General features: G+C 49.1%; 1 protein-coding gene across 1 annotated transcript in view; it reads right to left on the bottom strand.

Annotated features, from left to right (window-relative positions):
* Window positions 1–5,108: 5,108 nt before the first annotated feature.
* LOC126525219 (endothelin-converting enzyme 1-like) overlaps window positions 5,109–27,918 on the bottom strand; it is a 79,837-nt gene continuing 57,027 nt past the window's right edge. The window contains exons 9-10 of the mRNA XM_072286903.1: window positions 24,786–24,926; window positions 5,109–5,454 (exon numbers count right to left, since the gene is read on the bottom strand). Of these exons, the coding sequence (XP_072143004.1) occupies window positions 5,110–5,454; window positions 24,786–24,926 (486 nt within the window). The 3' untranslated portion in view covers window position 5,109. The remainder of the gene's footprint in view (window positions 5,455–24,785; window positions 24,927–27,918) is intronic.

Below are 27,918 nucleotides of genomic sequence, written 5' to 3' on the forward strand. Positions count from 1 at the left end.
TGCTATCACATAAATCGCTCATCCAACCCATTCTCGAATATGGTTGCCCCATCTGGAACCCTTATAAAGTACCTGACATTAACACCCTCGAAACAATTCGAAAGAAAGCAATCTATTTCATACACCGCCATTTTGAATGGAACTTCTCCCCTTCGTTTCCCTCTGTTGCACTAGGTCTACAACCTCTGCCCGAGTGGCGCGTTCGTAAATGCCTTTAATTGTATCATAATCCCATTAACACCCCACGCTACTCATTAAAGAACTGTCTGTCTCCTGATAAATTGAAACCTACTAGGAATAGCCACAAACTTAACCTTGCACCTTTTCAACCGCATACTAACCTATTTAAGTGTAGCTCCTTTCCTCGTGCAATTGAAAAATGGAACTTACTACCTGCTGAAACTAGGTCACTGCCTTTAGAAGAATTTTTATATAAGTTAACCTGATTCGTGCTGTGTTCGTTATTACTCGTTGTATGTATTTAATTTTCAAACAGTCACGATTCCTACGGTGTTGAAGTTTATTTGTGCAGAAAAATGTTTTGACGTTATATCCAGTATACACACCCACTCCTGCGATAGCCCAGTTGGGCTGCAGCATGTATGAATTAATTAGTCAACTAAAAATGAACATGTCAAGGTCGTGATGTCGTCGTCGTTATACCGCCCTTTGTCTTTCCATCAATTTCATTCCTTCGTGACTCCATCGCCACTGCATCGGCGTCATACAGTCGTCGTCATGCCGCTATGCTCATGGCCGACCTCGGCAAGCGAGTGCTATTGTGATGTGGGGCAAAATCGGAGCATGCGGCATATATCCGAAACAAGGAATGCGACATAAACATAACTATACACGTGTTGCTTAAGCGTAACTTCAAAGAATACAGCCTGTCCTCTTCATTGCTCGAGTGCTATTCGCATTACCGTCGTAAGCCATCGTGAGACGAGTTCTGCCGTAATTTTTGTAGTGTGATGAGCATTTTTGCGTACTTCAGGTATTCATTTTCAGGTATCCATTAGCATTTTTGCCTACTTCTGCCTATCCATCGACCTCCATCCATCCACCCACCCACTTATGCATCCATCCATCCCATCCACCCATCCATCCATTCATCCATCTATCCATCCGTCCATCTATCCATCTATCCATCTATCCATCCATCCTCTTACTTGATTTGAATGCCAGCTTGGGCGACTATGCCGTGACGCCGCCGAGGTCGTGCCACCATCGTCATTTCAGATTTGTGATCTGACTCTCGCGTTGCCAACGTCGCCATGTCCTTTCGAATTTAACACTCCTAATTCCAACGCATTAAAAGGAATAACACATCCAACACACACTATACTACACACTCTAAAAAACGTTTACACCCCTTGGGTTGTATTTTGTCCCAAAACAATAATCGTCATCTATCTTGCCCACATTTCCTTTGTTTAACGCTGCGAGCCCGGTACTTTCTAGTCACTCACGGCTTGCGCGTTATCAGCTGGACACAGCATTCCATACAGGAAAGTAGCGAGCGCCGAGTTTTCTAGAGAGGAAACGCAAGCAAGGCAGATGATGATTATTGTTTTGGGACAAGATAAGCCCCAAGGGGTGTAAACGTTTTTTAGAATGCAGCCGCGTGACCCGATCTCGACGTCACACGACAGAATAGAAACCTAAGGCGTTCCAAACCAAAAACACAAATATTAAGAAAGCCGCTTGTACCTGACTCCTATTCGCTTTCTATACTTCATTAAGGACGGTAAGGCTATTCGTTAATGGTCGTGCTTGCTACAGAAAAGTGGCCAGTGGTACGCGTTGTGCATGCCGAGTTACGGGAAAATCTCTATCATGTTCAAGTTTGATTTGGTTTGAACGGAATGGTTTTAGCCACTGAGAAATGCGTACAAGCAAGTTTTACAAATATAGCTACAGATCCCTATACCTTAGATGACCCCCTTGTTCGACAGCTATCGACAGTCAAGTATCTTGTGTGGTTGTGTTGTGAGGACAGATTGTGAGGTAGCGTTGTTCGTAAAGCCAGTGCTTCACTTGGGTTCCTTCAGTACGCCTGCCCTTTGTGGGACCCGTCCCATTTTGTGTGCATAAAGGCATTAGAGACAATACAATGCAACACCGCAAGATAGTATCTCGGGTGGTAAAGCCGGCTTCATAGCGCAACAAATATGAAAATTGTTGCAGAAACAATCGGATATGATTGAACGCAAAAATGAAACGTACACACTAGGAATACTCCATTTTAGCCACTTCATTTTGAAATAAAACAGCGCGGACAAATGAAGACGGATAGAGCAAAATACACACACTACGAGCAACGGCCCGCAACTGAAGATATACTGAATCGTTCACAAAAATTTAAACAAGCACACGTGACATGAGTTGCCGCAGCCTTCTAAATCAGCCGAAGTTGGGAAAATATCTGCCGCAAAAAGGCAAATTCCTTCTCATGCAAACTGTCTCATGTCACGTGTGCTTGTTTGCTTGTTTATATTTATGCTCATGGTTCGATAAGCACTTCAGTTGCAATGCAGCGCTTGTGGTGCATGTTTCTTTCTCTATCCGTTTTCGTTTAATGCGCGCTGTTTTATTTTAAGATGAAGCATTACCAACTCACCAAAGTCGCAGTTTTATTATAGCCTACGGCTGGCGTCAGCAACGGTATTTCGTAATAACGGAACAAATAATCGTTCACATTCTTTGGTAGACGGCATGACCACGTGACAATGGTGTGGCAACGAATGGAGATGATGACGGCGCCAAGGACGACGGCACCATAACCAAGAAAACGTGACTATAGCGGAACCACAGCAGCGTGTAGAACCTCTGCGCGACGACGGTGGCGTGACGATAGCGTATTTACAGTAGCATGCCGGCGATTGCGTAAAAGCTGCTGCCGGCCTGCGCGTTCTCCTCTGCTCATTTACTTCACTGGGGCCATTCATCCTTCTCCAATACTACCTCCTGTCCCATCGTCTATATCCCCCTACTGATAAAAGCCCCACTCGAATGGAGGTAGTTGCGTGGCGAAAACTGCAAATAAACGCCTATCATCACATGTACCTTGATCACGCCTTATAACCAACCCTATAATCTCACAAGTGTTTGCACTGTGGAGGGCATGCCCCTCTGTATCACGTCACTTGGGCTTGCCGCAACACTCCCAACCTGCCCCTAACCGCAGACTCCGCCCCTGAACAGTGGGAGGCCGTTCTGTCCAGCTCAAACTAGCGTGATCACCAGTAGCTTGTGTGGCGGGCCGGTGGGGAGAGGGGGGCGAAGGCAGTCGTAGGGATCCTGGACTGAGAAGTCCCCTCACTGGAGCGACACGGAAGCATGGAGAAGCAGGAGTTCTCGTCACTTCTGTCTTTTAATTTCTTTTAATAAATGTTTGATCCTCGTCCTCCTCGCGGGGGCCAGATACACCTCTGACCATTTGCTCCCCGCACTGTGGGATCCCCCGCACTGTGGGAGCTTGCTAAGCGAAGTCCGCAAGATGAAATGGTGCATCTCGAGAAGACACGCGAGGCGGAACTGGGCGACGAACGCTCCTCGAAACTGTCAGCCCAGGCACCAGAGAAACGTGAGACAGCCGCAATCACCGACCACAGTCCCTAAACCATCAGACGCCACAAAGCTTTTGACCGGCAGCACGCATTCGGCAACGCACAATCACCGCAACTCGATTAGGTGGCTCTCGCGCGATAGCACTTGTCCTTTCCTTCGGGCAAGATATCTGACTAGCATCCAACCGCGTATGGTAGCCAAACGGAGCGATTCGCTTTGTAAAGGAGCCAGGCTGGGCTGCTCCCAGCTAACACCGTGAATATCTTCGCCTAGAGGTTTTATATACGATTTATAATAACCACACTGGAATCTGGATCCTGTCGTACTTACATCCACCTCATTACTCATCTGCCTCGAGACAACACACGTCCAAAATTTTACCCCAGGAAATAGACAGGAACAGATGATAGCAGAGAGGAGAGAGTAAACAATAGAACCATTTACATATATATACATGTTAGTGATCTTGCTTTTTGTCGAGAAGGATGCCATTTACTCTGCTAAGCCTTTTTGAAGTGACAGTTTAACTGCTATTTCTCTGCTAATATAAATGCTAGGCTAATTGTAAACTTAAAGCTCATTATTTCTAGCTAAAATATTGGCTGAGCACTGGCACATTATCTAACATAATATCTTGCCACGGCGTTTAGGCTTCATCTAAAACCCAGTGACACAGAGATACGTCTGTACGCTGATATCAGTCGCCTTAATGCCCGTAGAAAAACCGGAAGCCTTCCACGTCACAGAAACAAACGAACGTAATTGGCTGGCGCATCCATACAAATTATCTTTGGGTCAGACAGCGGTACGTACATATGCCTCAGCATTCTTAGGTTGTCACCGACTCTGTTCCTTCTGACGCTTCAGCTGCTACGGTGTTCATTGCTTAATAAAAAATTATGCAGGTCCAACGCGCATTTTTGTATCCATGTGAAGCTAAGCTTTCGTGAAGCGGCTAACTGAATTGTGCAACGTGTTTTTTAGGAATAGCGATTGCGTGCCGGCCCGGCAAATCATGACGACGCGGCAAACCCCACAACGTGACCCGCGCGACCCACGCGAACATGGATTAGACAGTGTCCCGGATCATCCCACTTTTCTTCAGGCCAGCTTCGGAATCAGACCAGTACACCATTCTCCACGACCGCCCCACATTACTCGGCTATGAAACCGACGGAGCAAACGCAGCAAAGCTCGGCAAAACAATAACATAGTCAATTTAGTCTTGAAGGCAAGAGAAATGCGTGAGAATCAAGTCTCGCCATAATTAAAACGCGTTCACCACATTGCAACTTGTTGTTCAGGAGATCACTCGACATACGTCCTGCCTCTTCGAGGTGCGAAGTGCAACCGACGGTTAAACGAAGCACACCACCGTCAGTTGCACGTTATATATATATATATATATATATATATATATTACTTCTGATTCTCACGTATCAAAAGGCAATAAAGCCTCGCTTTGATAACGTCATATATGCTCGTCGTCCTTGTCTTGATTAGAAAGCGAGAAACCCTGAGAAAAGACGCTAAATTTATTCACCAAATAGAGCACTTTTTTGAAGGGTTCATGGGTGACGAGGTTGGGCAATCGAAGGCTTCAGCGAACGCCTCCGAGTTCATCAGCGGAACCACACATCGCAACCGGGCAGTCGCCTGTCGTGACTGGCTGCTCGCGTTGCCGTTCAGCTCGCACAGCTTGGCGCAGTGGAAGGCGTAAAAGGTCTGGTCGGAGTCGAAGGGGCTCCTGTGCAGCCTCACAGCGCGCTCCTCCTTCGGCAGATCCGTGAAGGCCGCGTACGCCGCCAGCAGCCCCACGAAGTCTGCCAGGATCGCGGAATCGGGCGACTCGATCGGCGACTCGGCGTGGAAGCGATGCTGCGCCTATGCGGGAAGAAGGTCTACGCTTCAGTACAAATCGTATGATGCAATCGCTTCATTACCAAGGAAGTCCCTTCTCCCGCCTCCCTCACCCCCCCCCCCCCCCCAGCTTTTTGCTCCGTATGCGCTTTATACCAATAAAATGGGTCGGCAAATTGTAGCGATACTCCAATCTATGCCACTCTTATCAAACGCCGTTCACGGCGGGCTGATCATGTTGCTAACGCGGGTGGAGCACTGCTCTGACAGCTGGTTAAGTGCGAACATAAATGGCATTGAGATAGAACCGTTACATTAGCTCATCCGCGCCCTGCTTTGTGTTTTCATGGCCAATGGACCTTCCGTAACACAGCCTTACAGCATCGAGAAAAAGTGCACTCACGAGAAACATTGAAGCGTGGGAGCACTGAGATTGTTCGACAGGGCTGTTATGAGCCAAATGTGACACCCATATATTTAAACGAATCAACTTCCTTAATGGGGTTATTCTTTAACGTAATATTTACTTGACTGGTGTCAACGTTGTTTCGCCTCGATTGAAAAACTAATATTTCGTCTTATTGCTATTTAATGTTAATTTGTTTTCTAAAAACCACAACGAAATTCTTGGTAACTCGGCCATCACATCTGTTTGTAGTGCAAAGAGCGTGTCTCCTGTAAATAAAAAAGCTGTGTCATCCGCAAACACTAGAACACTGAAGAGCTTTACGGAGGTCATTAATGCACAACGAGAATTACACGGAACCGAGCACAGACCCTTGTGGAACTCCGCTGGTGACTGTGCTGCATACAGAATAATAATCACCCATTACTACCATTTGTTTCCGTGAGGATAAATAGCTGGGAACAGAATTCTAGGGAGTCATTTGTATCGCCATAACTTTCAAGTTTTTGCAATAGTATTGATTGAGAAACAGTATCAAATGCCTTTTCTATATCCAAAAATATTCCTATAATTAGTTTATTATGATGAACTGCAGAATTCATTAATTTTGAAAGTGTTAGGACTGCAGTTGATGTCGATCTAGACGGAACAAAGCCATGCTGCTGCGGACAAATTACATTGTTTTCGTTGAGAAATCGCTTCAATATCTTGGAAATTCGTTTTTCAAAAACTGCGTTTAGCACACTCAGAACAGAAATTGGCCTATATTTCTCTTGTTGGTTCGACTGTCAGGACTTGTACACGGGAATGACTTTGGCAGTTTTTAATATATCTGGATACGAGCTAGAAGCAAACGCTAGAGTGAATACATGGCATATGGGAAAGGTTAAGCAATATTTGCGTTTGATTCAGAAATACTCTGAACCTTTGGAGCATGCGAAGCCGATCCAACACCTCAGCGCTACACAAGCGCCCTGCTTGCAGTCTCATTGTGCCACTTGGCACCTAAAAGTAGCATCGCCATTCGTCAAGTCATAGTATGGAAGAACTGCCAGAACGGGGTCTCGAGACGGCTCGTTGTCTCACCCACTAATGCCACAGCGCCGCCATGCTGTCGAAGCTGAAGTTCCTCGAGTACAACAGACGGGGACGAAAAAAAAGAAAATGTGCCACTTCTATATGTCGACGCGCTTCGCTGCAGGTTCCGGTCTCAGCAGGAGTTGTGGCTGTTGGCTTCGAATACCACGCAAATAAATCCCGCCCTTATCAGAAAAATATTTCTCCTCTCCTAAGCAAGACGTTCTGACCAACGCGCTCTCACACACGTTGCTTAGTGCCAGTATCCTAAGAGTTGCGTGATCTCTTGTATGTCTCCGCCGACGCCGGCCCAGGTGCTTCAGCGTCGCACTAAGCGCAAATCGTAACTCGGTCAGGGCACGCACCCGCCTTGGTTGCTCAGTGGCTATGGTGTTAGGCTGAACACGAGGTCGCGGGATCGAATCCCGGCCACGGCGGCCGCATTTCGATGGAGGCGAAATGCGAAAACGCCCATGTACTTAGATTTAGGTGCACGTTAAAGAACCCCAGGTGGTCGAAATTTCCGGAGTCCTCCGCTACGGCGTGCCTCATAATCAGAAAGTGGTTTTGGCACGTAAAAACCCCATAATGTTGGTCAGGGCACGCAGCGGTCCAATAATCACATTGGTTCTGGGTGAAGGAAAGGTTGACAAAATTTTTCCTGGATTGGTCTTCTGCTTAGCTTAATTCCTATTACAATATCACAATTTGTACATCGGGAAATATGATACTGCCGGTTTGCAGATATACAGCGTATTTGACAAAATGCGCTTCGTTATTCTCAAAGATTGGTAAGATGGAGTATTTGCGCGATTACCTGGCTATTGATATTACAATAGAGGTGAAGATCTTGCTTGCTTCATGATCGCTTCTCGTTTATCCGGCGATCAGGAGTAAACAGTCACTTCACGCATGCGCGTGTGCTAAAGACGCGACAGCTGCAGTCTTTGATAGTTCACTTTCTGTTCTAGGTGAAATTGGCAGGAATTGATTACACCGGATAAATTAACAGCGTCAACGTTTTGCATGTATCAAGCCAGCTGTGAGCTTCGGGAAGGACTATAGCTTCAATTGTCGGGTTAGAATCAGTTGTTCTTTCATCATCATCATCATTAGCAGCAGCAGCAGCAGCAGCCTATTTTATGTCCACTGCAGGACGAAGGCCTCTCCCTGCGATCTCCAGTTACCCCTGTCCTGCGCGTAATCTTTATGATTGTCGAAATATTATCCTAAGTTGTTTTCTTTTGCATGGCTCTGTGTTAAAAGCAATGCCAAGCAAACTAGTTACATATTGCACCTTTACTATTTTAAACAAACTTACGACACCTTTCTTTCTAACACAGTAAATATTAACCTTCGAAGCTCAACCCAGCGTACTTTTTTGTTATTCAAGTTGCCGGCTTAGCATACTCGCAGTATTTCGTAAGTGCGATTACTATGCAGTTGTGCTACTTGTTTCGTTGTACTGCTGTTACGCCATTAGTCATCTGCCCGCTAACGACCCCGCTGTGCAATCTTTCTCTTCTGTTACGACCGTCCTGGCCAGCACTAACTCCCTGAATTTTACTGTTTACAAAATCCTACACTCACACCGACACATCACTCAGAATCACTGGTTCATGTACAGGGTGTTTCAGCGAACTCATTAAAAAATTCTTAACGGTTGCCTGTGGCAGATAGCACAATTCTTGTTCATGAGGTGGCCTACTCGGAGCGACTGACACTGCTTGCAGAAAAAAATTAAAATGCATAATCGACTAATTAACAAAAATCACTAAAAGCCCTTTTAAGTAATTATCATATGGCCCATATTGCAATTTACTAATTCCAGCCGTGGAGTTCGCAAGGTGTCTAAATAATGCTGGTTGCCCTTCGGTCTTTTTCACGAAAATTTGTGAGAGCCTTTTGCAAAAGTTGAACGAAAAGAAAAAATTGCCACAAACCTAGTTGGAACGTAACAAAACGCACGTGATTTCGTAGCTTCGTCGCATCTCTCATTATGTAAAAAAAGTTTCTGAGAGATATAACGTAAACGCGCTCTTTTCTACCCCGTGCAAGCTGGCAAAGTTATGCCCTTTGTTGTCAAACAAAGACGCGCGTGTGGGCTGCTCTAAGGACGCATGTCAAACGTTTCACCGACTGCACACATGACGTGGTTTACTGGATTCCACTGAGTTGCGGCCTTTCTTATATTGGGCAGACAGGCCGATGTTCCAACGATAGAGCACGCAAGCAGTCTGGCAGTGCGCAGCAATATAGGTGGTCACATGGGTGACCATTGTAAAAGAACGCCAGTGTAAGCCAGTACTAGAAAAAAGAAAATTCCTGAAGCGAGCCACGGATAAAACAGAGAGAGAGAGATAGAGAGATTGTAGAGGCTTACCACATAACCAAAGTAAAGCAAAAATGCATGAGTATGCCGTCACTGTCACTGCTTGGTAGAGAGATCAATTTTTTTAGATGGTTTCCTTTAGCCCTTGTAAAGTTGAAATATTGCAGAGATTGTATGACTGCTAAGCTTTCTTAAAGTTAAAGGTATAATACTGCTTGGACGCTCAAAATTAAACAGTTGCAAGTCAGAGCTCGTTGTGTCTCTTTGTGTTCCTAGTCTTTCGTCTTGTTTTCTTCACGCTGGTGAAAAGTTTGCTTCAGAATCATGAACCAGCTTACTCGCATACCTAATTCTGCTATTATCTCTTGCGCACTCGCAGTGCTCAGATCAAAGGCAGGAAGAGGCATGGTAACCTTTCGCAGCTCACCGCCAAGTATTTTCGCTCATAACACACGCAGCAGTCCCCGCGTCGAAAAGGGCTAGGACGGGGACACCTTCGACAGAGTTGGCAACAACATTCCAGGGGCGACAGATGGGTCTTGAAATGTCCGCATGCGGCGCAGTTCTTGCCCCCGGAACTGCGGCTCCTAGTTTTCCCCTGAGACAAGCTGAGGTTGTTGCAGCACAGGCAAAAGGCAACGGCAACGCGGTTAGGGCGACCGTCTTGTATTGAAGTTGCCGTGTGTCTAAGAAAAGCAGTTCACAGGCGCGCCAGATGAAGCATTCTGCGGTATCGGCACACAGTCATAGGTGTTTGGGCGGACGTCCTCGCTTGAGAGAAAGTCACCCCGGCGGCAAGAACGCGCTTCGAGCTCAGGCAAATGGCGCGAGAAGCTCATGGGGCCCTTGCCTGCAGTGCGCCTCGGGTTTTGAAAACGTAGTGCCGGTCGGTACTACGCTTTCAACCGGTGCAACCGGTACAACCAATGCAGCCTGGTGCACTGGTTGAGGAGCGCAAGAAAAATACGTGCGAGCACGTAGTGGTTCGTGATGGGCGAAGGACGAGGCCTGACCGCGGCTTCCGCGTAAGTCATCGGAGTAGCCACCGGTAACGTAGGCGGAGCGGGTATCACCTTGGTAACTTGCTCTTGAACGAGGCGTCGGATCGTGGAAGGTAGCAGGACCACCTGCTGACGATGCAAAATGAACAGTACAAGGAACAAGAATGTACAGTACAGTACAGAGAGAGTTTACGTGCAACCTCCTCGCATACAAGCCGCTTTGTCTCGCGAAGTAACGAAGAGTGATCCCCGAAAGGCAAGCAGGTGTTAATGCCGAAATTGTTCTTTCGGGTGAGCAGGTTCGGCGAGTCGACTCACGTTGCCTCAGCAGCTCATGATAGCTTTTCTGCGGTGATAGCTTTTATGATAGCGTATTCCTGCGGAATAAGCGATACCACGACATGCTCCCGCGAAACCATACCCGACGCCACACGTACCTGCTCCCTTTAGTTTCAACCGCGACCTACCCGTCTGCTACGCCTGCGGTTTCCGATTGCGCGCTTTTGTTGCCGCCACCCGCAGCGAGCAGCACGTTGTCGGCGTACACAACTCGTATGCACGAAGACGCGCCCGCGCCGTTTGGAGTCCATCCTCTGCGGCAACAGTGGTTCTACCAATCGCGCGATGGGTCCCCTGTCTGCGAGCGCCGCGTTACACCGCTGCGGACCCGTCTGCGCCGTTCGCCATCCCCGCGCCGTCGTCAGTCGCCTTCGCCGCTGCAGCTGGGAGGCTAGCTGGTGCGGCCGATGGAGGTGTGGTCGCGAGACGGTCAGACTCGCCAATTGCTCCGCCTGTTGTTATGCGGAAGAACAGTGTGTGTGCGTGTGTGCGTGTGTGTGTGCGTGCCGCTATTCCTGTTACAAGCCTACGCTTAGGACAGAAAGTTATGTTAGTGTGGGATCCCAAAGCAACTTTTCGGGGAATTGAAGGACAAATGTTGCACCCTGTTGGTGTTTGTTCGGTTTTGGTTGCGATCGGAGGACAGAGCTGTAGAGCCTAGTTCACGGTATTGGTCCACGCAACTCATGATGTTGCTTTAGACATAGATTCGCTACGTGAATGCAGCGCTGCACTCGACTGTGGCACTGGAGAGATCTTACTAAGGAGCACCTTGCCAATTGCCATACTTGATGATTTGCAGACCAATCAAGCCGACGTGTTTTCACTGTCTGTAGATGTGTCACTGCTTGGTCGGACAGCCATGTTTGTTCCCGCGAGTTTTTCACGTGTCCGGATGGGATCATGCGCCGCTCTTGCCGGTCCACATCATAACAAGGCGATTAAGAAGAATGTGTTGGTCCCTCGATCTGTTTTTCAAGCCATGGGCGCGCTTTCTCCTGGACAGGGAACGCTTCCACGGGGTCTATTACCATGCCAGTCGGACTTGGCACCGTTTGAGGAGCAAGCCACAATTGATTTACGAACAGTTGCAGTGTCTTCAGACATCAGTCGACCACTTCCCAACTATTCTGTGCGATGTATGATAAACAAGTCGTCGTCGTCGTCCGAGCAGGACGTACTCCAACAAGTGCTCGCCTGCTACATGTCATCATTTGATTTTACTTAACGAGAGCGTTCTTGGATGTTGTCGGAATCCCACATGCGCCACCGCATCAACACGGGGCAAGCGACTCCGATACGTCGGAAATCCTCTCACCTGTCTCTCACGGAAAGAAAAGTGATCGCCGAACAGGTCAACGAAATGTTGCAGAAAGGCGTTATTCAGGAGTCTTGCAGAAAGGCAACTCCTGGAGATTTCGCGTCGACTACCGCCGCCTGAATGCCGTCACAAAGAAAGACGTGTATCCCTTACCACGCATTGACGATGCTGTTGACTGCCTTCACTCCATATCGTACTTTTCGTCGGTTGACGTCCGGTCCGGGTCATGGCAGATACCGATGCACCCGTCTGGCATAGAAAAGACTGTTTTTGTTACTCCGGACGGACTCTGAATTTAGCGCCATGCCTTTTGGCTTATGTAATGCCCCAGCAGCCTTCGAGCGATTCATGGACTCCATCCTCCGTGGTCTCAAATGGGAGATTTTTGTCTGTTAGATAAATGACGGGATTATTTTCTGCCGAGCTTTCCACGAGCACAACCAGCGGCTCGGCGTTGTTTTGGGCTGCATCCAACAGCCTGGCTTCATTTTAAACTCTAAGAAGTGTCATTTCAGTGGGCGTCAAGCACTTGTGCTAGGATATCTCGCCGCCAAGGACGGTATAGGGCCAGATCCCCAAAAGATTTCTGCTGTTCGCAACCTTAAGCAGCCGAAGACAGTGAAAGACCTGAGAAGTCTCTTGGGCCTTTGTTCTTATTTTCGCAGGTTTATTAAAGACTTCGCCCAGCTTGCTTGTCCACTGACTGACCTGCTCCTCAGGGACTCTCTCTACATAGGGTCTGCTCAGTGCGAGACTGCTTTCCAGCAGTTGAAGTTTTTGTCCACCTCTGGGCCACTTCTCCGCCATTCCGATCCGGAGGCGTTCACCGGACTGCATACTGATGGAAGTGGTGTGGGCGTCGGTGCTGTGCTCGTCCAGTTTCATGATGGACGCCAACACGTCGTTGCGTACGCAAGTCGTATTCTGACGAAAGCGGAGAGCAATTATGCAAGCATGGAACTGGAATGTCTTCCTGTTGTTTTCGCCATCCACAAGTTGAGATCTTATTTGTATGGCCGCAATTTCAAGATTGTCACGGACCCTCATTCTCTCTGCTGGCTCGTTGGACTGCGTGACCCAGCCGGGCTAGGCTCGGTGGGCCTTGTGCCTCTATAAGAGCGGTCGGTGCCACACAGATGCCGACTGCTTATCTCTTCTTCCCTCTCAGAGCGAGGGTACTGATGATGACGATTCTGACGACTACTTAACTACAATCTCATCAGACTTTCCTGACTTTGCCGTTTTTAAGAACGAATAACAGGGCGGCTCTGCACTAAAGCCGATTATTGATGCTCCCACAGATCTGAACGGGCTACGCCATTTGTGATTCGTGACAATCTCGTTCACCACAATAATTATTCAAACAACGGTGCTCAACTGCTGCTCGTCATACCAAAATACCTGCGCCTTACTATACTTCGGGCCATGCACGACGACCGTCGTGCATGGTCACATCCGGTCACATTGGATTCGCTCGAACGCTCCACCACCTCCGACAACGTTTCTACTGGCCTCAATCCTGGAAGAGAACCAAGCAGTATGTCACCAGCTGCGATGTCTGCCAAAGCCACAAACAACCGACAACAGCTCTTGCAGGAACTCTGCAACCGGTGAGACCACCGACTTCACCTTTTGAGAAAGTGGGCATAAATTTACTCGGTCCCTTGCCCAAGTCTCCACTGGCTGCCGCTCGATAATCGTGTGCGTGGACTATTTAACACGTTATACTGAAACAATGGCACTTGTCTCAGCTACTGCGTTCGATGCTTCGGGGTTTCTTCTGCATTCTATTATCCTCCGCCACGAAGCTCCTCGTGTGGTGATAAGCGATCGCGCGCCCGGCAGTTCATCGATGACATCGTGGAAAAGTTGCTACGACTTTGCGGAGCTCAGTATCGTCATTCCACGCCTTACCATCCGCAAACCAACGGTCTAACCGAGCGCACCAATCGTACCCTCGTCAACATGCTTTCAATGTATGTTTCAGTGGATCGTAAGAACTGGGATGCCGTATTACCGTTCATCACGTATTCCTTAAACACAGCCAAGCATGAATTCACCGGATACATACCTTTCTTTATCCTCTACGCTCGCTATCTACAAAGTTTTCTCGACACATACTCATTTTCCACTTAACGACGATGTTTCTGTCACGCAGATATTGTGTCTTGCCAAAGAAGCACTTCGACTTGCCCGGCTCAGAACCCTATCAGCGCATGTTCATACTAAGGCTCGCTACGGCGCACAAAATCTGCCCGTCAGATTCACCACCGGTGACTTTGTGTGACTGTGGTCACCGGATCGGAAAAGAGGTCTTTGCAAAAGCTCAAGTGCTTCTCAAGTGCTTGAGTGAAGTGACCTGTGTGATCGCTAAAGTGAGGGCTGATAACTGCCGTTCACGTGAGACGCAAGTCGTGCACGTCGCGCGATTGGAACCGTACCATCAACGCGTACTGTGACTCGCTCGGTGAGCTTCGTCTGCCCCGGCGGAAAATGCAACGCCGCATCGGAGGAGCGTGGAAGAGGAAGAAGCGGCGCGAGGTTTTTGGGTGGTCGGATGTTTCGGACCGTCCAATGCCTTCTCTACCATTCTCACTGCAAATAAATCCATTCTACATCCGTAAGAGTGTGTGTATATATATATACAGGGTGTCCCAGCTAACTTGGACCAAGATCTTGAAAAAAACCTACGCGTTCTTCAGAACAGAAATCGCGTGGATGTTGTTAGCGTTTATCTAATCTTACAGAACCCTCTTTTTGCTGGTCCCTTTTTGAGTAATTGGCCGCGATAAATTAATGAACTTTTTAATACAGCTTGAAACGTTCAGGCGTCCATAGGAAAGTTGTGGAGCTTCCCAACTGCTGCCCAACCCAGGTACTTCGAACGAGATAGACTTAGAGTGGCCGTTTTTATTCGGGAAACACGAAAGCCCGCGGAGTTTAAAAAATACCACGTCACATCGCGCTCTGTGCGCCCGAATACGCCGCGATTACAGCGCTCTCGTGAGTTATTTTTGAAAACATCGCCAGCGCCGCGCCATCCCTTCGCTTACGAGAAAGGGCTTCACCCTTTGCTCGGCTCTGACATTACCGGCAGCGGCTGGCGACGGCTTTCCGAAAAAGCGCTTCGACAGCAGCCGCTCGCGCCTGACGGCGAAGAACGCGCCGTCATCAGCCGTTTATTCCGATATGACGAGAAGGGCCGCTTTTTTTTTTTCCAGCGTTCAAGTCGATGGGGAAATAGGAAATACACACAGAACATGCATCATACATCTGGAACCTGTGCGAGAGAGAGCACCATTTGTTACGACGCCGCTTTACTGCCAAGCTGTGCCAGCGGGTAGATGCATGTGAGCTCGACTGTCTATTACTGTCGTGCTGCGCAACCGTTTCGAAGAATTTGTTTGCAGTGCCTAAAGCATGCCGTACTCAAGCGAGCAGAAGGCGAACCTGGTCTTATCCTTGGGAGCGCCACGGGGCGACAAGAGCAAAGCTGCCAAGGTATACCGAAATTGGCAATGTGGGGGAAGACCTAGCATGAACACAATTATGAGAAGTTATTTGACGCTGAAAGAAACAGGTAGCTTCAAGACGCGGTACAGAAAGTGGGCCATCAATGAAGAGGCTGAAGGAGACATTTTGGCTTTCATGACTGCAAATCCTCATTCCAGCGTACGTGATGTGAGTGGTGAGGTCGCCATTTTAAAGTTTTCAGTGTCAAGGGTTCTTAGGAAGGCTGAAATGCATCCGTATCACCTCCAACTGCATCAAAAGCTGCAATAAAGAGACTATAAAGAGACAATAAAGAATCCAACAAACACTGACACCGAGGACAACATAGGGGAAATTACTTGTTCATAATAAATGAAATAAAAAAACGGCAACTTAATGGAAATGAAAGTGGATGAAAAAGCAACTTGCTGCAGGTGGGGAACGATCCCACAACCTTCGCATTTTGCGTGCGATGCTCTACCAGTAGAGCATCGCATGCGAAATGCGACGGCTGTGGGATCATTCTCCACCTGCGGCAAGTTGTTTTTTCCAGCAGAGCCTTGCACGCGAAATACGAAGGTTGTGGGATATATATATATATATATATATATATCGTTTTGCGGATAACTGTGATGGTGATAGGGTACGACATCCCACCGCGGTCAATTTTTTCACGTGCGAAGGACCACCTGTCCTTTTCATCACATACCATGATTTCTCTGAGGCGGTTCCCCTCTGTAGATTGTAACGCGGTATGGCCACTTTACTGCCATGTCAAATGGCTGCCATCCTAAGTTGTTATTCGAGTCGTTGTGCGACAGGGTTTCGTTTGGAGGAACCGCGTGTAAAATAGTGATGTGTCGCTTTTAAAACAAACGCGGATCCGCCTCGGTCAAGCCCAGTGGCTGCGCCATTGCGCTGCTGAGCTCGAGGTCGTGTGTTCAAACCCGGCCACGACGGCAGCAGTGCGATGGGGGCGGAATGCGAACGCGCTAGTTTACCTTGCATTGTATGCACGTTAATGAACCACATATGGAAAAAAATTAACCCGTAGCATCTCACTACGGCGTGCATCATAAGATCGCAATTTTTGCGCGTAAAGCACCAGAGTGTTTTTTTTTTTAACTAAATGTCCCTCGATACTATATAGTCGCGATTCATGAAGAACTGTTGTCTTGTGGGGTCTTAAGCGCCAAGTGGAATCTGTGTGGACAGACGAAACGGACATGGACAGACGAAAACTTTCCCTCCTTCATCGATGCTTACGAAGAAACCCGCCTAAATCTGTCGGCTTCTGTAGTCAGTTTAACAGCCGCGCGATGTTAAGCGAAGCTTAAGTGATGCTCTTAATTAATCTGAAGGTTAATTAAATGCAACGAAAGCGTCGTATTGCAAGGGGGACGGGCGCCACACATCCCTCTTTCTGCTGGCGTCAGGTCGACAGACGTCAGCCGTGCGCAACCCCGATAACTGTGAGAGCGCGGCTGTCAGAACGTAGGACTACAGAAGAAAAAAAAATGGATTGGTCACAAGCCCAGTTAGCGTGAATGCGGCAATGGTGTATCGCATTTCTTAGCGCATCGCGGTAACAGTATGCGACAGCGTTTACACGTGATGCCTCTGCCTTCGTCCGAAATCAGCTAGACCCTGTTGCCAGCGAGTGCGTTACGTCAGTGAATCGAGGAGTGCGCCATGCTGGTAGTAGTTTAAGTTTTCTTCCCTTTCTCTCTCTTAATGCCTTGCTCTAGGGTTTACACGAAAAGCGCGAGTCGACTTAACCGTTATTGGATTTCTGGTTCGTGGTCTCGGTGCTTGGCGTCACGCTGAGGGTCGCTCTCTAGCCCACTCCACCGGTGCGTCGCGAAACGGGTAGCTGACCCCCGCTACCGTGGCGTCACACGGAGGCTAAGAGGGCCCGTGCCATCGTCCGAACTTTCACGACGAAAGTTGCTAATTTTTGATGAGTACGAGTTATAGCAGGTTGGAGGAATTGAACAGGGGGTTCACTCACAGACAGACAGACAGAAAAACTTTATTCATAGCAAGTGAGTTTGGACTCCTCTGGGTCCCTGGACCACCGCACGGTCCCGCACTATGTCGAAACGTTCATGCTCCTTTTGTTCATGACGTCGGCAGCCCGAGCCACCGCAGTAACCTGCGATGTCGGGTCCGTCGACGAGAGCAGGACCTCCCAGTCCTCCCAGCTTGAGATGGCGGGCTGTCCCTGCGGGGGAGGATCGGCAGGGCAGCCAAAAAGGATGTGGGAGAGTGTGGCGTGAGGGTCTCCGCATAGGGAGCATGTAGGGGAGATGCCACAGTAGTGGGATAGCAGCTGAGGGGATGGGAGAGAGCGGGTCTGGAGGCGTCTCCAGAGGATCTGTTGGGAGTGCGTCAGGGAGGGGTGGGGAGGAGGGTAAGTCCGACGGTCCAAACGGGGTATTTGCGTGAGCTCCGCAAAGCTGTGTACCCGCTCCCTCGAGAAACCCGGATCGAGGCTGTCCTGAGCCCGGCAAATTAAACCTCGGGCCAATTTATCGGCAGCCCCGTTTCCGGGGTTCCCAGAGTGAGCCGGCACCCACCGGAGCTCAACCCTGCGTGGTAAATTCTGGGTGGGGATGTTCAACAAGTTCCAGGCAGGGCTGTGAATTCTGCCTCTGGCAAAATTGGACAAAGCAGTCTTTGAATCGCTAAAGATGTATTCAGCATCCGAAAGGGCAAGGGCTAAGGCGATGGCGGTCTCCTCTGCTTCCTCAGGTGTAGAGGCCGAGGGAAGATGGTGAGTTAGGGGTCGGGGTAAGGTTGGGTTGTAAGCAACTGCTACAGCTTCATGCGTTGTACATGCGGCGTCCACCCAGATGGCTTTCTCGACTTGTCCGTAATACTTGTGGAGGGCATTTGCGCGAGCTACGCGGCGAGAGATGTGATATTGGGGATGGACGTTTCGAGGAAGGGGTTTCACTACAAGGGGTGTATGAATGTGTCGGGGAATGGCTATAAGGGTTGACTGATTAGCGGGTATGTTGATGCGAAGGGAGGCGAGGATATGGCGGCCAGTGGCGCTCGCGGCAAGTCTTAAATACTGCGTCTGAAGGTGCGCCTCAACTAGTTCAGGAAGCGTGTTATGCATGCCTAGTGCAAGGAGTTTCGCTGTGCTAGTGCTGCGAGGCAGGTTGAGGGCTGCCTTAGTTGCAAGGCGGATCATGGCGTTCACGCGCTCGGTTTCCGTGCAGTTCAGCTTGAGATATGGAGTGGCGTACAGAATGCGGCTAAGCGTAAAAGCATGTACAACTTTCATGTTGTCTGCTTCGTCTAAACCCTTGTGCAGGGAAGATACGCGGCGTAGAAGCTGCAACACTGATTGCGTGGAGGCCTTCAGTGTTTTAAGGGTATGGTCATTGCGTCCGGAATCCTGCAGGTAGAGGCCAAGGATGCGCAGGGTGGGAGTGATGGGGATAGGGGATCCTTGTAAAGTGATTTGGATGGGTGAGTTAGCGGCAGATTTTGGTCTAATTAGGAGGAGCGCGGACTTAGAGGGGGAACATTCGAGTCCGATAGATGATACGTGAGCGGAGATCGTGTCGACTGCTAATTGTAGAGTTTCCTCAATTTCCCCGTCTGAGCCATGAGTGGTCCATGCGGTAATATCATCAGCGTACAGAGTATGTTTTAGGTGTGGGATGAGATTGAGCTTCTGGGCTAAGGGGATGAGAGCAATGTTAAATAAAAGGGGGGAGAGGACCGCGCCTTGCGGGGTTAAAAATTCACCGAGTTTATAAGAGGGTGTGCTGAGCTGATCAATGTGCAAGGAGGCAGTGCGGCCAGAGAGGAAGGCGCGAACGTAGTTGTAGGTCTTAGGGCCTACCTGTAGTTCCTGTAGTACCCGTAAGATGGCAGCGTGTCGAATTCTGTCAAATGCCTTAATGAGGTCAACCGCCAGGATGGCTTTAGTAAGATGGGGGATGGTATCATCAAGCACATCGTGCGTAATTTGAAGTAGGGCATCCTGCGCAGATAGATGCGCACGAAAGCCGACCATACTGTGGGGGAAAAGGTGATTTTCTTCCATGTACGTTGTCAGTCGGGCAAGGATTATGTGCTCAAAGGTCTTGCCGAGGCAAGATGTAAGAGAAATGGGGCGGATGTTCTCGAGGGTGATGGGCTTGTGAGGTTTTGGGATAAATATAATTTTTCCATGCTTCCAGGGGGCAGGGAGGGTACCTGCCTCCCAGCACTCGTTAAAGTAGGTAACGAGGTGAGATATGGAGACATCATCAAGATTTCGGATGGCAGCATTCGTAATTTGATCTTCCCCGGGTGTGGTATTGCGCAATTTCAATAGGGCTGCGCGAAATTCAGATTCTGTAATAGGAGCGTCAAGCTGTGGTTGGGGTGAGCCCGTGTACTCGGGATGTTTGCAAGGAGGACCTGGGGTGGTATAGGTGCATTTCACCTGCGCGAGGAAGGCGTCGGTGTCCTGCCGATGATTATGAGTGAGGCGGCGAATGCTAAGACGCGTCTGAGTTTTAGATTGCGTGGGATCGAGCATATGGCGTAACAGGTGCCAAGCACGGGTTGTGGAGAGATTGCCTCGGAGGCCGTCACAAACCTGAGCCCAGTTAGCTTTGCAAAGAGTGGCACTATGTTGTTCTGTTTGGGATTGAAGCTGGGTGAGTTTGAGTTTTAGTTTCCTGTTGTGCTTTTGAGTTCTCCACCTTCGCGTTATGTTCTCTTGAGCTTCAAGAAGGTGGGCGAGCTTACTGTCGATAACGGGGGTGTCTGGGGTAGTATCGAGCGTTTGGGTATGTTGGCGAATGTCTTTCTGTAACTGAGTAGTCCAGGTGTCTAGGTCGAAGGGGCCCTGTGCTGGCTGCGCTTGCCTAAATTTACGGAGCTGATCCCAATTAGTATGCCTAGCGGTAAATTTGCGCTGAGGTCGGCGATAGTTCACCGCTATGCGAATCAGGTGGTGGTCGCTGCCTAGTGTGCCTTGCGTTCTTTCCCACTGTAGGTGAGCCAAGTTTCTACCAAGCGTGAGGTCTGGGCTAGTATCGGCAGTAACACTGTTACCAACCCGCGTAGGTAGGCTAAAATCATTAAAGATGGTCAGGTGAAGTAATAGCGTATTATTGTATAAAACTGTGCCTCTGTGGTTGGTGCGTCGATAGCCCCAGTCCACGTGAGCGCAGTTAAAGTCACCGGCAACCAGTAGGGGGTTTGATCCGGCCATTTGGGTTACGGATTTGAGGAGTGGAGCAAGTAGGTGAATCGGCTGTCGTGGGAGAAGATAGCAGTTAAGCATGAACAGGGGAGATTGTGCAGGGGTGTGGGGTAAAATTTCGATGAAGGTGTTAGCAATAGGAGAGGTAACGTCGTGCTCCGCGTAATGCAAGGTGTTACAGACGTATGTAACCACCCGAGGAAGATCAGTGGAGTCAGAGGGGATAACAGCGTATCCTGGCAGTTGCCTGCAAACATTGGCATCCTGGATAGCGATAATGTCTGGCGGGGACAAAGAACTGGCGATAATCTGCTGCAGAGGGTCGCGCTTTCGCCGAAAGCCCCTGCAATTCCATTGAATAATTTGTAAGGAATTATGGTGCCTCGGAGGAGCCATGTTGAAGGGTGGCGGGGCGAAGGAGGAGTGCAGAAGGCGGGACTGCGGGAGGAGAGGCCGCTGACAGTCCAGATATAAGGTTAGCTAAACGCTCCTCAACCTTGGCCATGATGCTAGATATGACCCTATCTATTATACCGGTAATGGTAGCTTCAATCATAGTCTGGCACTGTGCAGTGACCTGCGCAGTAATGCGCTCTGTGAACTTGGATTCTAGGTTTTGGGCGAGGTCCTGAAATTTGGCTTCCAGGTCTATAGGTTGGACTGGGCTCTCATCAGGCCTCCTCTTTTTCTGAGGAGGTTGGTCGGACGGGTTGGATGAGGAAGATGGGGATGGTGGAGTGGGGGGTAGAGCAGGGGTGGAGATAGAGAGGGCTGCCTTGAGCTGCCTTACCTCATCCCGCAGAGCCTTCACGTCCAAGTCCTGGGAAGTCATGATGTTCGTCTTGGCAACCTTGGAAGCCCATGTAGAGGTAGACGGGAGGGTCGTGCTAAGCGGGGGAAAGTCCTTCTTGGTAGGGAACTTTGACTTCTGGGGCGGTGGGCTAAGTCGTTTGGTGGCGGTATTTCTTGCCTTGCACGAGCCGGTGCCCGTGAGGTGCTGCCCCCCACAGAGAATGCAGATCGGGATGCAGGAGGGAACATCTTGCAGCTCATGCTTGTCCCCGCACCGCGGGCAGAGACCACTCTTGGGGTGGGGGCACACGTCATGTCTGTGGCCCGGTCGACGACAGTTTGTGCACGCGTCTGGACTTCCCTTGTACGCCGTGCATCTATGCACTACACTCATTTAGCGTATGGTGTGAGGGACTGGGCCATGCGCAAATGTAATCAATATGGAAAGGGTCCTACCCATTCTGCGGGCTGCGTTGATATCAGCTTCCGGGTTGCGAGTCTGGAGGTCTTGTAGCATCTCTTCCGGTGTTTCCGCCCAGTAGGCTTGCGAGATGACTCCGCGCGCAGCAGCGGGCGGCGGTGCGATGTAGGCGGCGACGGGGTAACTGGTTTCTTGAAGGATCACTTCCTTGATTTGGACGAGGTGAAGGGCCGTTGACTCGTGAGGTGTAGCGACCGTGAAGGTGTTATTCGTCGGGTGAATCCGGAGGTGAAACTCTCCTAGGTCCCGGTCAGCGGCGGTGACTCGCAGAGCTTTCATGAGTGGCTGCGCCATGGCTCCGTTCAAAGCGAGGCCTCCTCTTGGTCGGAAGACTACCCTTATAGTGCCGGGAGGGAGTGAAGCAAGTTGCTTACTTCGCAATGCGATTGCGTGCGTCACGCGCAGCTGTTGTTGTTGAGCACGGTATGTCGGCTTGAAGGTCGCAGGGGCAGTGTCGGCCGGAGCACCGACGGCGGGCGCGGCAGGCTTATCTCGAACAGGGGCTGCATGAGGAGGCACAACCAGCGTTTCCGGGCTTGGTTTGCCTCCCTTGTACGCGCGGAGTATCGTGGTCCACTCACTGGGTCTGAACGTTGTCGGGTCGAGGTCTTCGCCTTGCGATTGCACCTCCATGGCTGTTGGGGGTGGGTGCGCTACCAGTGATTGGCCTAGCCTCTAGCGAGGCAATACCCAGTGCGGCGGCTGGCCAGGAGCAGACTTTCCGACATCGATACGGTCCAAAAAAGTTCGGATGTAGGTTTAGCGGTCGGCAGCGGCGCAAACGGAGGGGATTCGTGCGTATTCCGTGGTGACTGGCACACACAGCGCACGGCACCTCGGGAGGCCCGGGCGGGGGGCGACGGGCAAAGCTCGCGCCTCGGGAGGCCCGGGCAAGGGGCGACGGCCAAAGCTCACGTCGGATCGGCTCGGAGTGCGTGCCGACGGCACGTACGTTCTCTTCGGGCAGATTTCGGGGTCCGGAGAGCGCCGACGGCACGTCCGCTCACTTCGGGTGGCTGTGGTCGAGTCCTCACTCACAGGGGGAGAAAGGGCCAACTTATTTACAGAAACGGCTTAAGATACTCGTACTGCCAGGAGCGTCTAAGGCAGTGCATGTAGCGCGCAACTACAAGCTACATGTCAGAACAGACTACATCGTTCTGAAAGTGCATACGCTCAAGATGCCTTTTAAAAAACCCTTCATCTTCCCTAGATCACTCGCTATGCAAACGGGCAATGTTCCTATCAACCAGCTCGTAGTTTCGTATCGGCACAGCCCACCAGCTCCGAGGAGGGGAAGGTTGATACAAAGCCCATGCGCCGCCAAGCAGATCCTGGGATGGGGGGAGCAAGCAAACCAGACCCAGTGTTTCACTGACGACGCCAGAAAGTAAAGCTACTCCACGTCCTGAAGCCATTCGGTGAAGTTCTGGGAAAACTTCCGTCGTCTCGTTCTTATGCCGACCTCTAGTTTGCCGGAACTCTCAGCATCTCAGTGTCCACATTGACTTGGTGGAATGTTTGACCTCGGGACCACACTGGCCCCGACCTTCGCCGTTCGGCGAATGCGCCACACCTAACACGGTTTCGATCTATACTCTCTCCTGGCGCACTGTGGCAATTGACTTCCTAGCGCATTACCACCGCTTACGTGAATTCCATGCTCTTGAAATGCGATCCGGTGTGCCACAGTCGCATTCGTGTGCGCGGCTACAGAAGCTGCCGGCACTCGAGTTTGTTATCCGTACATCCAGGAAGCAATAAAAGCTGAGCAGGGTATAGAGGAAGAAAGCTTCGCTTTCTGCTCGCTCGGATGCAAGTAACTTCTTTCACATTCGGTGATTTAGTGCGTTTTGCGAAGTTGAAATTAGCGTCGCGTGGATGATTATCTTCTTCTATTTCATGACACTTGCTTCTTGTGGCTTTGCGAATAACTGTGATGATGATAGGGTACGACAACGCACCACGGTCATCTTTTTTTGTTCAAAGAACCAGCTGCCGTTTTTCACCGCATACTATGATTTCTCGGAGGAAGTTCCCCTCTACAGATTCTAAGGTGGTAAGACCACTTGACCGCCATGCCAAATGGCTGCCCTCCTAAGCAGTTATATCCGAGTCGTGGTACGACAGTACGAATCGTTTGGAGCAACCGCGTAGATTACAGCAATGTGCCGCTTTTAATAGAAAACGCGCAGCCACCTCAGTAAAGCCCAGTGCCTGCGCCATTGCGCTGCTGAGCTCGAGGTCGTGTGTTCGATGCCGGCCATGGCAGCCGCAGTGCGATGAGGGCGGAATGCAAACGCGCTCGTTTACCTTACACCGTATAAATGTTAATGAACCACAGATGGTAAAAAATTAACCCTTAGCATCTCACTACGGTCTGTCTCGTAATCAGATTGCGATTTTTGCGTGTAAAGCTCCAGAGTTTCATTTTTAAATAAATGTCACTCGATACTACGTAGTGGCGATTCATGAACAACTATTGCCTTGTGGGATCTAAAGCGTCAAGTGGAATCCGTATTACGTGGAGAGACACAAATGTTTCACCCTTCATCCATGTTTACGAAGAAACCCTCCTATATATATCTGTCGGCTTCTGTAGTCAATTTAACCCCCGACTGAGCATCCAATGTGCCCTATAGAGAGGAACATGCCAGCAGGGCGTCTACATTCTCAACATTGTGTCTCAAAGACAAAGTGACGCTTTTCCCTAGCGTGGAAACTGTAACGAGGCTCATTGCAGCGTCGATAGGAAGGGCGAAATCGTCGCAACCGAGCGACGGTAACCAAAATGTTGACTCCCACCAGGAACAATTGGAAGTGTAGAGGTGTCACAGTGGCATTAAAGGACAACGTGGCGCATGCGAAAAAGTGATGTATGCTTGAGGACACCGACCTCTTTTTGAGACTTCAGCAGGCAGCGAGCACTGGAGGCATAGTGCTTGGCCGTGTCGCTGCCGTTCCACTTGACAGCCGTTGGCTCGTCAAGTGTCAAAGATTGCAAGTGCATAATTTGCGTCATTTCACGAGCGACGACCTGCGAAAAACCAATAAAGTAACACCGTTTAAGAAAGCACATCAATCAGCACCTACTTAATATGTGTTTTTGAATTCACTTCGGTGAATGACCTGAATGGTTCGCTTTGACCCTTTGCGTTTCTTTTCCAACGGGGATAATTAAAAAAGTAATTTAATTATTCGGTTTTATGCACCAAACCTGCGATGTGACTATGAGGGACGCCGTAGTGAGGTACTCCGGATTAATTTTGACCACTTGGGGTTCTTTAACGTGCGCCTTAATCTAAGCACATGGGTGTTTTTAGATTTTGGTTTTATATTGACCTGAGGTATACTGAACAATCCCTGCCCCTATAGGATCACATTGCGATATTACCAGGACAACTGAAAGCTCGCTACGCACTTCCATGAGGAGTCCCAGAATATTCATTTTCACTACAAGATAGTTCAAGTTTTTGTTTCTTATATTTAAGACACATATTACCAAAAAATAAATCGTGAGTTTGATGGTTCATAGACGGTTCTCCAATCTTCAGGCTGCAATATGTCGTAGTAAACATCGTAATGCAATCCGCAGTACTTTTCTTCCAGATTTAGTCCTGCATATATCATCTACCCACAGTTTTCAATTCAAAGGATTTTCGTTTGGTTCTGCGGGCTGTACTTGGAAGGTGGTTCATGGCGCAAAGACACCGAAGAGAACATTGACGCCATGTTTGAGTCATATGATGGAAATGAAGGAGTAAGAGAGCTACGAAAGCAAACATGCTTGCGCCATGAATTACCTGTGAGGCAAGTGCCTGTGCAGAACGCCAGCACCAGCATAGCGCAGAAACGTGATTTTAATAGCAGTAGAGGCCTATAGTTAACAGTGCTCGTGCACATGAAGTGCCTACATCCTAGTAGGGAGAACGTCTGCAATAGCCGCTTAAGAGCACAATGCCGATAAACTTTTCTAAACCTTTCCTTGTGAGCACGGTGTACAAAAAGGGGCTGACGAAATTTCATCCTCACAAAGAAAGTTCGAGAAGCATTTGACATTCTGCTGCCAAATATATATACAACTGCAGTTGGTAACTGAAACTGTAAAGATATCCAGAAGACGACGGAGGCATGGAGGTTTAACATTGGAAAAACGTTGTTGTGGCACCGATAAACAGAAACCCCTTTGGCACTTCTTACTTTTCACCTTCATTCAGACAGCCACTACCTAGGCACCCATCCCCTAATCACAGTTTCCCCGCTTATCACAAAGCTCAATATTGACTGAAGTGAAGCAAAAACTTGCGCATAGGTCAGAGACGTCGACTCCAGCCCGAGATACTCCTCGTTCGAATAATGTTGATTACCATTGCGGTAGCCACTTAAGAGTTTCGAACACACAGGGTGTCTCACATCATCATCATCATCATCATCATCATCAGCCTGGTCACGCCCACTGGCAGGGCAATGACCTCTCCCATACTTCTCCAACTACCCCGGTCATGTACTAATTGTGGCCATATTGTCCCTGCAAACTTCTTAATCTCATCTGCCCACCTAACTTTCTGCCGCCCCCTGCTACGCTTCCCTTCCCTTGGAATCCAGTCCGCAACCCTTAATGACCATCGGTTATCTCCCTCCTCATTACATGTCCTGGCCCTGCCCATTTCTTTTTCTTGATTTCAACTAAGATATCATTAACTCGCGTTTGTTCCCTCACCCAATCTGCTCTTTTCTTATCCCTTAACGTTACACCTATCATTCTTCTTTCCATAGCTCGTTGCGTCGTCCTCAATTTAAGTAGAACCCTTTTCCTAAGCCTCCAGGTTTCTGCCCCGTATGTGAGTACTGGTAAGACACAGCTGTTATATACTTTTCTCTTGAGGGATAATGGGAACCTGCTGTTCATGATCCGAGAACGCCTGCCAAACGCACCCAAGCCCATTCTTATTCTTCTGATTATTTCAGTCTCATGATCCGGATCCGCAGTCACTACCTGTCCTAAGTACATGTATTCCCTTACCACTTCCAGTGCCTCGCTACCTATCGTAAACTGCTGTTCTCTTCTGAGACTGTTAAATATTACTTTAGTTTTCTGCAGATTAATTTTTAGACCCACCCTTCGGCTTTGCCTCTCAAGGTCAGTGAGCATGCATTCCAGTTGGTCCCCTGAGTTACTAAGCAAGGCAATATCATCAGTGAATCGCAAGTTACTAAGGTATTCTCTATTAATTCTTATCTCCAATTCTTCCCAATCCAGGTCTCTGAATACATCCTGTAAACACGCTGTGAACAGCATTAGGGAGATCGTATCTCGCTGCCTGACGCCTTTCTTTATTTCGATTGTGTTGCTTTCTTTATCCCCTTAAGTCACGAATTATGTTCGACTGTCGATAAACGTGTAAAATTTACATAATTTTATGCCAAGGGGCTGGAGGCTCCATAGAAAGCAAGTCAAGGCGGGACGAGAATGATGGTGCATTTTATAGAGAGCTACTATAATTACTTGGTAATTATATATTCATTTTTTGTACAGTCAGTAATGCTACGTCTCTTTATTTAAAAAACTGAATCACCCGCTCAAATTACATGCACAGCTTAATTATTTGGCGCAAGCATTGCAACAAGGGAAAAACACCTTTCGAAATTGCTACCGAAACACCCCACTTCAAACGTCCCGTGAAACAGGGTCCCTTCACCAAAGCAGTCGTCTAAAGCGATAAATTTCTCCCAGAAGTGAAGGGGGTGCACTTGAGGAAAGCAGAATGTTCAATTTACTCAATGCTTAATGTTCGTTGTCTATTCCTTGCAACCACGGCACAGTAATGGCAAAAATAAGTCGCGTCCACAAATGTGTACGCCGTGACTGAAGAGGTTATGGAGGATTACGGTGGCTGTGGAGCCGCTATAGATATCCTGCAGTATCTTTACATACGGCTCGTTTACACCCTGATTCCGCGATGCCTCCATGAATGCTGAGGTTTCGACTAAATCAAACGCTTTCTCGTAATCAATGAAAGCTATATATA

The sequence above is a fragment of the Dermacentor andersoni genome, chromosome 3, assembly GCF_023375885.2.
Source record: "Dermacentor andersoni chromosome 3, qqDerAnde1_hic_scaffold, whole genome shotgun sequence".
In the NCBI taxonomy this organism is placed as follows: Eukaryota; Metazoa; Arthropoda; class Arachnida; order Ixodida; family Ixodidae; genus Dermacentor; species Dermacentor andersoni.